Raw genomic sequence first — 12,537 nt, 5'->3', positions numbered from 1 at the left:
AGTCGAAGAGACTTAGTAGTTGGCAGGAAAAAAGACAGAGGCGCAAGGGGAGAGCCAACTGTGCAACAGCCCCAACAAACAAATTTCTCTGCAGCACCTGTGGAAGAGCCTGTCACTCCAGAATTGGCCTTTATAGCCACTCCAGGCGCTGCTTCACAAACCACTGACCACCTCCAGGCGCGTATCCATTGTCTCTCGAGATAAGGAGGCCCAAAAGAAAAAAGAAAAGAACAATATGTTCTGAGCTGATTCATAATGAATTGATTCGAAATGCAGTCGCCTTTGTTAAGTAGGTGAAAGCCAAAAATGGATAAATACAATATTTAGGAAAAATGCTTGGATTCCTTTAGATAGTAAAAACAGTGCAAAAAGCAATCAATGCAAACAGCATCAAGAACAATTTTTTGAAAGATTCATTTACATGTGCTTAGGAAGGACAAAGTCACACAATCCTGATGTCTGGACAGCAAGTTAGTAAGGTATTGCTGTGGTTCTCTGATTGGAAGGATTACTTTCAGTTTGGGCTGTGGATGTTGGAACCATAGATCTTAAGGCTAACTCGAAACAAAAGGGCAGCATTCCGCGTTCATGATCTGCCAATTCACTGGCACAGAAGAAAGAAAATAACTTCTATTTATATAGCAACGTTATCATAAAACGTTTCAAGGTCCTTCACAGGAGTATTAAAAAACAAAATATGATTTCAAGCCACATAAGGAGATATTAAGTCAGATGACCAAAAGCTTGGTCAGAGGTAGGTTTCAAGGAGTGTCTTAAAGGAGGAATTAAAGGAGTGATTAAAATCAGAGATGCACAAGAGGCCAGAATTAGAGGAGTGCAGATATCTCGATAGATTGTGGAGCTAGAGGAGATTACAGAGATACGGAGGGGGGAGGCCATGGAGGGATTTGAAAACAAGGATAAGAGTTTTAAATTGCTTGCAGGAGCATTTTTTTTTTCATGGGATGTGAACATCGCTGGCAAGGCCAACATTTGTTGCCCATCTCTAATTGCCCTCGAGAAGGCAGTGGTGAGCCGCATTCTTGAACCGCTGCAATCCATCTGGTGTAGGTACACCCACAGTGCTGTTAGGAAGAGAATTTCAGGTTTTTGACCCAGCGACAGTGAAAGAACAGTGATACAATTCCAGTCAGGATGGCATATGGCCTGGAGGGGGAGCTGGGTGTTGTTCCCATGCATCTTCTGCCCTTGTCCTTCCAGGTGGTAGAGGTTGCGGGTTTGAAAGATGTTGTCGAAAGAGGCTTGGCGAGCTGTAGGTCAGCAAGCACAGAGGTGATAGGGGAATGGGACTTGCTGCGAGTTAAGACATGGGCAGCAGAGTTTTGGATGACCTCAAGTTTACTGACAGTAGAATGTGGGAGACCAGCCAGGAGTGCATTGGAATAGTCAAGTCGAGAGGTAACAAAGCCATGAATGAGGATTTCAGCAGCAGATGAGCTGAGACAGAGATGAAATCAGGCAATGTCACGGAGGTGGAAATAGGCGGTCATAATGATGGCATGAACGTGAGGTGAGAATGTGCCACCAAGATTGCGAACAGACAGGTTTAATCTTGGAATGGATTTATATTCCAAAAACAAAGCAGCTTTAGCTGCTGCACAGAAGTAAAAGGAAATATTTCAAAGTCCACTGATCCCCTGTTTGGATTACTTGTATTGAGGAGTGTAAGGTGAATGATTCCCTTCATTAACCATTCATGTACACAAATGTACACTCTTCTGTTATTATAATTTTTAGGACTTAAATGTCACACTTCAACAGGAGGGAAAAGATTTTCAAACATCATGAAGTGTTGAACCCAAAAACATTAATCTATCATCTTTACTATTTTCGAGGCTGATGGAGCAACAATGAATTCCTAGCATTTTGTTTGCATCTCAGATTTTCAACATCGTAATTTTTCTTATATCTCAACTTTCAAATTCTCAACACTGAGTAAAAAGAAAAAAAATAGTGAAGTCAGGTAAAAATGATTGCAAAGTTAAAAAAATGGCTGAACTAAGTGCTTTGATGCTAATTATTAACTTGTAAGCTTAAACTTTGAACAAATTCAGTTATTTCATTCATTGTTTAAAGAGAGTAATCTGTTAATATTTATTTTTATAGTGACATAAGCAAAGTGCTTTGCCATCAGCTTAACATTATAAACTTGGGCTGTGTCACTTTCAAACTGTACATTAATGCAGTGATTGATGCAAGTGATTACCACCGTACTGCAGCAGCAGGAGTGTGTTAGTCATATTCATTCTCTTCGCAATCCCGAGCCTCTCGAGTATTTCTGTGATGGAACTTGATCTTGGATTTTTCATTCTGTATGCGCCAGGCAAAAAGCTTAATCAAACATCAGCTTATCTCAGTTGGTAGCATTGTGAGTCAGACGAACGTGAGGTTCAAGTCCACTGATCGATTTGAGCACATAATCCAGGTTAACACTTTAGTGCAGCACTGAGGGTGTGCTACATTGTCAGAGGTACCGTCCATCAGGTGAGATGTTAAACAGAGAAACTGTCTGATGCATTTGCCTACGTAAGTAGCATTTCATTTGGAAGCAATTTGTTGTTTACAAAGCATTACAGCAGGGTTTTGAAAGCTGTGACAAGGATAAACACATCTTTTAATTTAACTATTGAAAAAAGTACCAACATTTTAGGAACAAAGTCTGACATCAATCAATGGCAAGACATGTTCCTTATCAAAGACTAAGTGAATAGATTAGTATTGCCTCAGTTGTAATAATACTTCATATTATTAGCACAGGACATAGGTTATAAGGTTAGCTCAAGCAGTTTACAGTGAACAAAAATACTTTAATATCATTTAAATCATAGTTCTTGCATTGTTATGTGAAATAAGCCCAAAAGAGATTTGTAAAACTGTTATATGTTTGACAAGATGATTGCTACTATTTAAGTTTTCAAATTTAGTCAGACAGAAAGAATCAACTTGAAGAGTTTTCAGCTTCAAAAGCTCTCATTTTTGTAAGCTTTAAATAGTAATAAACACAGAGACTGCTTTTAGCCAAGGCAACAAATAAATATAGCTTCCAACTTTTGCACACTGATCATCTTGTCTTGAATTATTGCAGCATAAAGGAAAGCAGCTAGTTTCCATGGGAGAAGAGGAATGATGCCACAGCCTGTTGCATTGACAAGGTTAGTCTAGCCCCATGTCTTCACAGTCATGCAAGATGAGAAATTCCAGCTATTTCAAGAAGGAACTCAAGACACCTCAAGAGGTTTTTATTGCCCATGTTAGCAAACACTCACACACTGCTCAGCATTATTTCATCACCTCACAGGTAAAGCTAGCCAAGATTAGGGTGTCCAGACTTTGGTGACATGAGACATCAAAGTTTTCAATGTTACATTTACTATCAGAGATATTCTAAAGGCCAATCCAAGTGACCATTTTGGTATCTCCTTTAAAAGTAAAGCACGTGTCCACAACTTACTTTTGAAATATTTTCTAACACAAAGAACGAGTGTGGGTATTTTCCATAACTAACCTAAATGTAACCATTTCTGAGAGTGGGTGCAGCCTACTGCTTACCTTTAAAGCAGGACCTTTCTCACTTGCTCTTTCACTGGCTCGTTTCCCTTCTAAACCCAGCTGTACAAAAAGCTCCAGCAAATTGACAAGAAGTTCATCCACCAGCTGCTCCCCTTGCAGGTTCGCTGCTATGTTGGCGAGGGCATTGATAACTGCCAGGGAACAGTGCCTGAAACAAGCAGAATAGAGATGGTTTACAGAAAATCATGTTCATTATCCCATTAAATACCTATTTTATAAAGTATTTTTAATATTTAAAAAAATCTGGTTCTCATAGCAAGTTATTAATTGAAGTCAACGAATTACAGACACATCTGGAGAGATGGAGGCCATTCATTATGGTGAGCCAAATAACCCTCTTCTGTGCTTAATTCGCCATGCTTCTATCCCAGAAACAAGTACAATATATTAACATTATATGTATATTTCAACCTCTGGTTGTGCATATATCTCAAATTGTCGATACTATCAGATTTTGTCGCTCTTGTTTAGAACTTATCCAACAATGAGGCAACAGCACCAAAAACAGTCTTTTCTAAACTTCCTGGTCCAAATATTCAAACAGAACAAGCAAGCAATTAAGAGCTATTAATTGCATATAGGACGTTGCCAGGGCTTCAAGGCTATAATTCACAGGCTCATTGCCAGAGGGGTTAGTCAATTATTACGACGTGAGGAAGGGATCTATGGCTTCCCTCTCGGCCTTTTCCTGGTTTGGCCGCAACAGAGTTTAACTTTTAACAGTGTTTTTTTTTACCTTCCCCTCAGTGAGTCCTTGCTGACTGCTCTCTAATTGTAATTGTAAAGGAATCAACCAGACAGGTTTTCTCAGCTTTAAACAAGAAAGGTGTAAGTTTATTAACCTTAAAACTCTAACTCAGTTAAAATTACTAAGAATACGCGACACAACCACGCTGGCATGCATACTCAATAAACACACGCAAATAGATAGAGGAGAAGAAAGAATTTAAGCGGGGTGGGAAGGAAGGTTTGAAGTAGTAGATGGACTTCAGTTACTGGTTTTGGGTTCGATGTAAAGTCTTTGATTGAAGTTAAGTCTTGCAGTTCTCGTTGGGGCCCAATGCAGACTTTCAAACTTGTTTTGCTGGTACCAGAAGGCTGCAGGGTCTTCTGTCTTGAGACTTAAGTTACCTCCGTGGGTCCCTGGAACTTTGCGTGAGACAGAGAGACAGAGACAGAGGGAGACCTTGCTTCTCAATGGTCTTCAAAAAGCAGTCCGTCTCAAAACATTTCTATGAGCACAATTCAATTAATTCCCAGGTTGGCCAGCAGGTGAGTCATGTGACTAGCACTTTGTTTGAAACAGCATCGCCTGCGAAGTTTGTTGATTCTTCAGAGCTTACCAGACACACTCAGTGAAGGGGGGGGGGGGGGGGAAAGAGAGAGAGAATGCTGGCTCTTACACAGACAATGACTTTCAATGTCTTTTGATCATCACTATTGACAAAGCCCATCTGGCTAACTGAATCAGGGAGTACTCCCATTGTCTCTCCATGCAACTGTCTTTCAGAATGCAAATGTGCAGCCATGTTTTCAGCCACTGTTCTGTGATCTTTTTAAAACAAGTTATGTTCAATGTCCAGTAAGCTTTCAAATGGGGTCCCATATAACAAAATTAATGTTTCCATTTGGCAGGTGTGGTTTCCGCCACACAATGTTGAACAAAGTGGTAGAACCAAGGTTACTTTGACCTCTACCACTGAGAAGAGCAAGAACAGCAATGTTGTGGGAGCACCATCCCCTCCAAGTCACAGACCATTCTAGCTTGGATATATATTGTTGTTCCTTCATCATGGCTGGGTCAATATCTTGGAATACCTTACCAAACATCATTGCTGTAGCATTATCATGTCGAGGACTACAACAGTTCAAGGAAAAGGCCCACCACCACCTTCTCAGGGAAATTAGAGATGAGCAATAAATGTGGCCTTGACAGCATCACTCACATCCCAAGATGAGGAGAGTTGTTTTTATGCCACGAGTTATGATGATCTGAAATGCACAGCCTGAAGGGACAGTGGAATCGGATTCAACAGGAACCTGCAAAAGGGAATTGGATAAATACTTGAAAGGGAAAAAACTACAGGGTTAGGGAAAAGAGCGGGGAAGTGGGACTATTTGGATAGCTCTGTCAAAGAGCCAGCACAGGTACAATGGACTAAATGGCCTCCTTCTGCGCTGTATGATTCTATGAAAAAAGATACAGTTCCGCAATTTTCCAACACTTGAGTTTTCACTCTCCATCACACAATCAGGATAAGGTACTGAGCAGAGGACAGTACTTCCCACTGGTTTACCAGGGGGAGGTGGTGGTCACCTTTGCTTCAAGACTGCTCTGGACAAAAAAAAACACAGATGCAGGTTACCTGTCTACCATTTTTTGCCTTGGAATGGGGAATGATGCAGGGCTCTAAAGAGAGGAGAAATTACTGGCTAACAAACAGGCGGTGTGGATCTTTAGGTTACCTTCCAAGTTTTAACCTCAGCGACTAAAAATGAAGACTCTTAGATTTATCAGTCTATTCTACATCTTTTCATAGATTTCCTTGAAATCTCAATAGGACAAGCTGAATGAAATGGAAGAAAATTATGAAGTCCACATTGTATGCAACAATACTTCAATCCCTACCTGTAGCCATGATCTTTGTGGTCTTTAGTTGCTGAGTAAACAACTGAACTGGCTTTCACACTAATTTGTTGAAAGAGGTTCCACACTTCTTGGTAAATATATTGCTGCAATAAAAATGCAACAAGTGTCGGTCGGTGCATTTCAGTACTCCTAAACTAAAATATGGCACAGGTTTGAAGCTTTAGTTACAATACTAAAGTCTGTCAAGTGAAGAATGGGACAGGTATCATCAATTGCATCCCAGTCAACCACCCACATGCAATTTACACTGCTCATGGACTCTCCCCAACATATTCTCTGGTTTGAAGTCAATACACACAAGTAAAACTAGATTAAGGAATAATGAATAAGCAACAAATAATATTAAAGACTTGATACATATGGAAATAAATCAGCATTGATCTCTCGACTATACTGAAAACAGCCTCTTCTAACCACAATATACTGATTGTTGAAGAGGATGACTGCTATTATCACCAATAGGTTAAGGATCGCATAGTTGAGATGCTACTAGTTTCCACAGCCATCATCTCATTTGATGAAATCACCAAGACCTTTTTTGGGGAAATGAAGAAATTAAATATTGGAAAAGTAATAGGAAAATAAAATATAACAAAGCACTTTTATTTGTTGTTCAAATATTTCTGGACCAGTTATTTTAGAATTAATCCCTTAGTTATGGAGAACAAAAACTGCAACTTCACACTCAGCTAACAGATCAGAGCACAGAAGACAGATAGTCATTGTTATCTTCAACTGTTGAACAAATCAATTTGTTAAAAAAAAATGCAGTTTCAAAAATTGAATCACTTCTAATAGTAATTAATTCCCTGTGAGGTCCTTTAGCACTGGAGGGTGTGAAAGGGGCTATATAAATCCATAATAAAAACAAAACAATTCTAGAAATATTCAGGTCAGGCAGAACCAGTTCTGATAAAAGGTCATCGACCTGAAACTTTAACTCTGTCAACTTTGTTCCTCTCTCTACAGATGCTGCCTGACCTGCTGACTATTTGCAGCATTTTGTGTTTCTATTTCAGATTTCCAGCAGCTGCAGTATTTTGCTTTTATATAAATCCACATTCTTTCTTTCTTGCAAACAACAGACCAACTGGATCACAAAAAACAGACTGGCTTCTGCAAAATCTCTAATCAGAGTTGGACAGATGCAATTTCGTAGATAGATTTTGGTTCTTTGCAAACAAAGGCTATCATTATTATAAACTAGTTTAGGACAGTTCTATGCAACAGTCTCTGGCCCACAATGAGGCTACTGGACAGCATTGTTCCTTATTATTTTACATAAAAAATACAGTAAGAGAAAGCCTTTTTTTTTTTTGAAGAGAGTATTTGACATTAGGGGCTTAATTTTCAACTTCACTGCCTAGACTGTACATTACATTAGGGTGGATTACCCACTTGTTAAAGAACCCACTCAGCTTTCATTTCCATTGATGCGTTCTGCCAGGTTACTGCCAGGGTAAAGTTACATTTACCCCTTTGGTGCCCATAGGGCAGTATGAAGGAGACTTCAACTACTGCCCAAATTAATTTTGAAAGCTACCTGTCCTGGTTATTTGACTTGAATTGAATTGTAAGTAACTATGCTACAGTGCAAATTATTGTGACAAATCACTCCATTTCACTTACATTTCCAGTGATGACCATGCAGCCCAGTTGATCGATAATAAGAACATCCAGCTGGGATGGAGGCTGACAGAATTTCTGCTGTAGAATTTGCAGAATCGGTTCCATCACCTTTGGTGTGTCTCTCAAAGCCACAGCAATGTGGCCAAGGGAACGGATTGTGTGATCAGGAATCAGATGGGCATCCCTGGAGGAAGAACACAAAATAAATCCAAATGGAATAAACTGAACATTACTCACCCCTGATCCTGAGACTGAGACCCCTAGTTCTAGACTCTCTAGCCAGGGAAAACAACCTGTCGGCATCTATCCTGTCAAGCACTCGCAGAATTTTATACGTTTCATTGAGAACAGCTCTCATTTTTCTACATTCCAGAGCGTATAGGCCCATTCTACTCCATATCTCCTCATAGGACAAACATCTCATCCCAGGAATCAATTTAATTAATCTTTGTTGCACCCCCTCTAAAGCAGGAAGACCCTGCCTCAGAGATGGAGATCAAAAGTGTATACTGTACTCCAGGCGTGGTCTCACCAAAGCTCTGTACAAGTGCATCAAGAGTTCCTTACCCTTGTATGTGACTAGCCATATGGACTACTCCTTTTCTTATTTTTTTTAATTTTGTCATTCACAAAGCCAGCATTTATTGCTCATCCCTAATTGATCTTGAGAAGATGGTGGTGAGCTGCCTTCTTGACAACTGAGTGGCTTGCTAGCCCATTTCAGAGAGCAGTTAAGAGTCAACCACATAGCCGTGGGTCTGGAGTCACATATAGGCCAGGTACGGACAGCAGATTTCCTTCCCTGAAGGACATTACTGAGCCAGTTGGGCTTTTACAACAATCCAGTAATTCAGTAGTTTCATGGTCACCTTTACTGATACTAGCTTTTTATTCCAGATTTATTTACAGCTGCCATGGTCGGATTTGAACTCATGTCTCTGGATCATTAGCCTAGGCCTCTAGATTACTAGTCCTTTAACATAACCACTATGCTGCTGCTACAACTCTTATTTCTCATGTTCCAATGACTCTGTCAATGTTCCCTTTAAGCTGCATGTGTACACGGCTGTGCAGCAACCCAAAGTTACCATGCAGGCTGCTCACAAATTGCCCCCTTTAAGATATGTGTGGCCGTGCAAAAGAATTTAGAGGAGACATTGGACTCAACCTATTAATATTGACTCTGTTAAAATAAAATGTTCAAATTCACTTACTTAACGGAAGAAAGCAAGCTCACAACATACTCAAATTACCACTTATCTGCAGCAAAAAAAATCAACACAAATACATGTTCATAGTTAAGCTCATAAGAAGCAGCAGAACATGCCTCAAACATCAACAGAAACCAAAGATTTGTATCACAAGGCAATATTGTTCTGCACTAATTCTCTTTAAATACACTTAAGTGTTCACACCAGTTCCAGAAACAGCCCAGGGTCACAAGATAAAAATCTATTTTAAAAAGGACCACACAAATGTTTACAGTCACGCTCAAGTCAGACATTATAAATAAGGAACCAGATAAGGCAGCAAAATGAAATTTGACTGCTGAACCCCAAGCTGAAAAATTAACATTCACTTCAAATCTACCAAGAAGTTAATCAACAGCTATTTGCCATGAAATTCCACTAGTGTACAAGGGAGGAGACACAAGAGGCAGCATGTGGAATAAATGCTTAAGCAATCCTATAATTTAATTGTGGTTGTGGCAAGGCATACTTATAGAATGCAGAGGTCACTACACAATATCTGAATTACAATAGGAGCATCATCACCACAAGCACTGCAATGTTTCAAGGCGGCCTCTCAGGGTCAAATCGGGAAGGGCAACAAATACAATCTTGCTAGCGTCATCCACAACTCATGAATAAACTGAAAAGAATTATTCACTCTCCTAATGGATTTGGTTTGTAACTATCCATAACCCATACCAGCAAAAGACAGGGTTTTAAGTCATGTCAAATCTTTTGACTGCTGGCCAGATTTTCAGGGTGGGGGAATTCAATTCTGAAAGAGTCATGTCTTTTAACTGTTGGACTGCCATTGGGCCTTTTATTTACAGTTCACTTCAACTTTTACATGCACTGCGCTGCAACTTAGGGTCAGGTGGGGAATTGGTTCAGCTCTTGAATCCAGAGTTGATACAACTGCAGATTAAGGTAGATAGAGACATTCATGTAACCAGTTCGAACAGGGATGCCAGACATCTCAATTATCTGCCAATTTCAATGATTTCACTGGCCAGGAGAAGTCCCCTCCATTGTAACAGATAATTATGGTTCTACTACTGATCCGAGAGTACAAAGATAAAAAGAAATAAAGTCAAAGTCCTGCAGTTGATGCCAGAATTCCTTCAACCGCGGTCAGGATGGAATCTTCTCTAATAAGATGCTGGATTTTCCAGAGCAATACCAAAATCATTCCCTATTCTAATACTGAAAATTCAAGCCAGCATTTTTTTTAATTACATGTATATTTATCATAGAAAGAATGGGTTAAGTTTCATATCAAGCACTGCTAAATGTTGATTTATTTCCCAATTCAAAGAAAAACATTTGAGATTTGCTTCACTAGAAATACTTTTTCACCAAGTATATTAGCAGATAGTATTCATAAATGGACTTTAGAATTCAAAAGAAAAGGCATAGCATTGTTCAAAGCAGATTAAATCTGTACCCTGTGTGCAGATTTTGAGCTAGATGTATTTGTAAAAAGGCGTATCTAATGGTTTAGCCAGTAACTGGAACAACAGATTAGAAGAACTTTGTTCAGTTACTCACTTATCATTCTCTTGGGATATGTACAGACGATTGGATAAACTGGCCAAGAATGCTTCCACAATCACTGGGTCTGCAACTGATCCCGCCTTAAGGCACCTAAGCAGCAAAAAATACTGTGTAAGCATAGCCCCCAAAATTAACCCTAACACACAGCAAATCTCACAGGTGTGGAAAAACTATGAATCTATCCGAACAATCACCTAAACCTCACTCCCATCAGAAGTCCAAGTGCTATTGCTCAATTCTCTTGGGAGTGTCATACTGTCGGAGGTGCTGTCTTCCGGATAAAGGCGCCAAACAGGGCCCCATCTGCCTTCTCACCCCATTGCACAATTCAAAACTAGGGGTGTTCTCCTGCTGTTGTGGCCATAAATGTATCCGGCAACCAACATGACCAACAAAAAGACAGATTATCATTACAGTTATCCCATTGCTGTTTGTGGGGGTGTTGTGTGCAAATAGGCTGCTGCAAACATTACTTTTGAACATTGATTACACGTCAAATGTATTCCACTGGTTGTCAAACTTTGGGATGTCTTGAGATTATGTAAGGTACTCTATAAATGCAAGTTCATTTAATTTTCTTTAGTTTCCTCATTCAGAATTATCAGGTAATCTTACAACTTTATTTTTCCCTCCTTGAAGCAAAGTTGAAGTAGAAAGGAGTGGCCGATAGTAAAGAAAATGAGGAGGAAGAGGAGGTGCAGCATGCCACTGTAGTAGTCACACAGCGTGCCATTGGTGATTTTGATGTGATGGCTTTGGTCCTATTGATTACGTAGGAGCCAGATTGAAGGGAATCAAAAAAAAAGGAGTTTTGGCAGAGTTAAACAGGAGTCGAGTTGGTAATGATGCATTCAAAGACATGACGAAAGGGCAGTTAGATATGATATATATGAGAGGGCTGAAGGATTGAGATTACTTAGTTTGAGGAAGGGGACAATGCCTGCAGTTTTGAAGGAGAAGGTAAATGCGCTAAGCGAGCCATTTACAACATTCGTTAGCAGTGGGACAAAGAGAGTTACTTTGTCAGGAGCTGAGTAGAGAGGGGGATCAAGGTAGCAGGACTTAGGTCTCAGAGGAGATATGCCTGATGCATGTGGTTGCAGAATAACAAGGGGGAATGTCTGAGATAGGCAAGGGCATTTGCTGCCGAGTCTGATATCCAAGCGTCAGTTTGGTTCAGCTGGGAGCATTCTTACATCCGAGTCAGAAAATTGTGGATTCAAACGCCACTCCAGGACTTCAGCACATAATCGTGGTGGCCAATTTAGTGTAATACACATGGAGTGCTGCATCGATGGAGCAATTATCCTTTAGATAAGACATTGAACTGAAGTCCTATCTGCCTGTTCAAGTGGACATAAAGAATCCTATTCAAAGAGGAGTTTACCTTGTGCTCTGGTCAACACTCTCCCTCAGCCATGATTGTTGCCCTTTGCATGTATCTGTAAAATGGCTGTTGTAGTTGCCTATGTAATAGTGACTACATTTCAAAAGTAATTTTATGGTTTTGACGAACTTTGGGACATCCGATAGATATGACAGTTGCTATAGCAATGCTCCTGCACAATGGCTTGCTTTTTTTCTAACCTGCAGATGTTGTCTATAGCAATGTCCCTCAGCTGTTCATACATAGATGGCTGGTTTCTTTTCGAGGATAACATCGTTGCCTCTGAGTGCTCATTTGTTACACTTATCTTAATGTCAGAACCTCCTTTAAAAAGAAAAAAACTTGCATTGTTATGGGAAATACTAACAGATTATCATTAACTATTATATAAAGTCTCTTAGGGAGTCAAGTATGTTGCATGTGTAGGATTCAGCAAACCTTTTGTATCTGTTACAGTAATTTTGTATTCTTGTAACAGACATTTTATTTAGTGC

At 39.8% G+C, this 12,537-nt stretch overlaps 1 protein-coding gene and 1 long non-coding RNA gene across 2 annotated transcripts in view; one reads left to right on the top strand and one right to left on the bottom strand.

Annotated features, from left to right (window-relative positions):
* Positions 1–12,537, bottom strand: part of pi4kab (phosphatidylinositol 4-kinase, catalytic, alpha b) — a 167,379-nt gene that overhangs the window by 120,090 nt on the left and 34,752 nt on the right. Inside the window, exons 14-18 of the mRNA XM_068054681.1 lie at positions 12,244–12,367; positions 10,651–10,746; positions 7,871–8,054; positions 6,221–6,324; positions 3,571–3,739 (exon numbers count right to left, since the gene is read on the bottom strand). Of these exons, the coding sequence (XP_067910782.1) occupies positions 3,571–3,739; positions 6,221–6,324; positions 7,871–8,054; positions 10,651–10,746; positions 12,244–12,367 (677 nt within the window). The remainder of the gene's footprint in view (positions 1–3,570; positions 3,740–6,220; positions 6,325–7,870; positions 8,055–10,650; positions 10,747–12,243; positions 12,368–12,537) is intronic.
* The window catches only part of LOC137382579 (uncharacterized), a 38,992-nt gene continuing 28,536 nt past the window's right edge, over positions 2,082–12,537 (top strand). Inside the window, exons 1-2 of the long non-coding RNA XR_010977221.1 lie at positions 2,082–2,505; positions 3,107–3,173. This is a non-coding gene — a long non-coding RNA (uncharacterized lncRNA). The remainder of the gene's footprint in view (positions 2,506–3,106; positions 3,174–12,537) is intronic.

This window comes from Heterodontus francisci, chromosome 23, assembly GCF_036365525.1.
Source record: "Heterodontus francisci isolate sHetFra1 chromosome 23, sHetFra1.hap1, whole genome shotgun sequence".
Lineage (NCBI taxonomy): Eukaryota > Metazoa > Chordata > Chondrichthyes > Heterodontiformes > Heterodontidae > Heterodontus > Heterodontus francisci.
The sequence above is the reverse complement of the archived record's forward strand: the minus strand, read 5'-3'. Positions and strand labels throughout refer to the sequence as shown.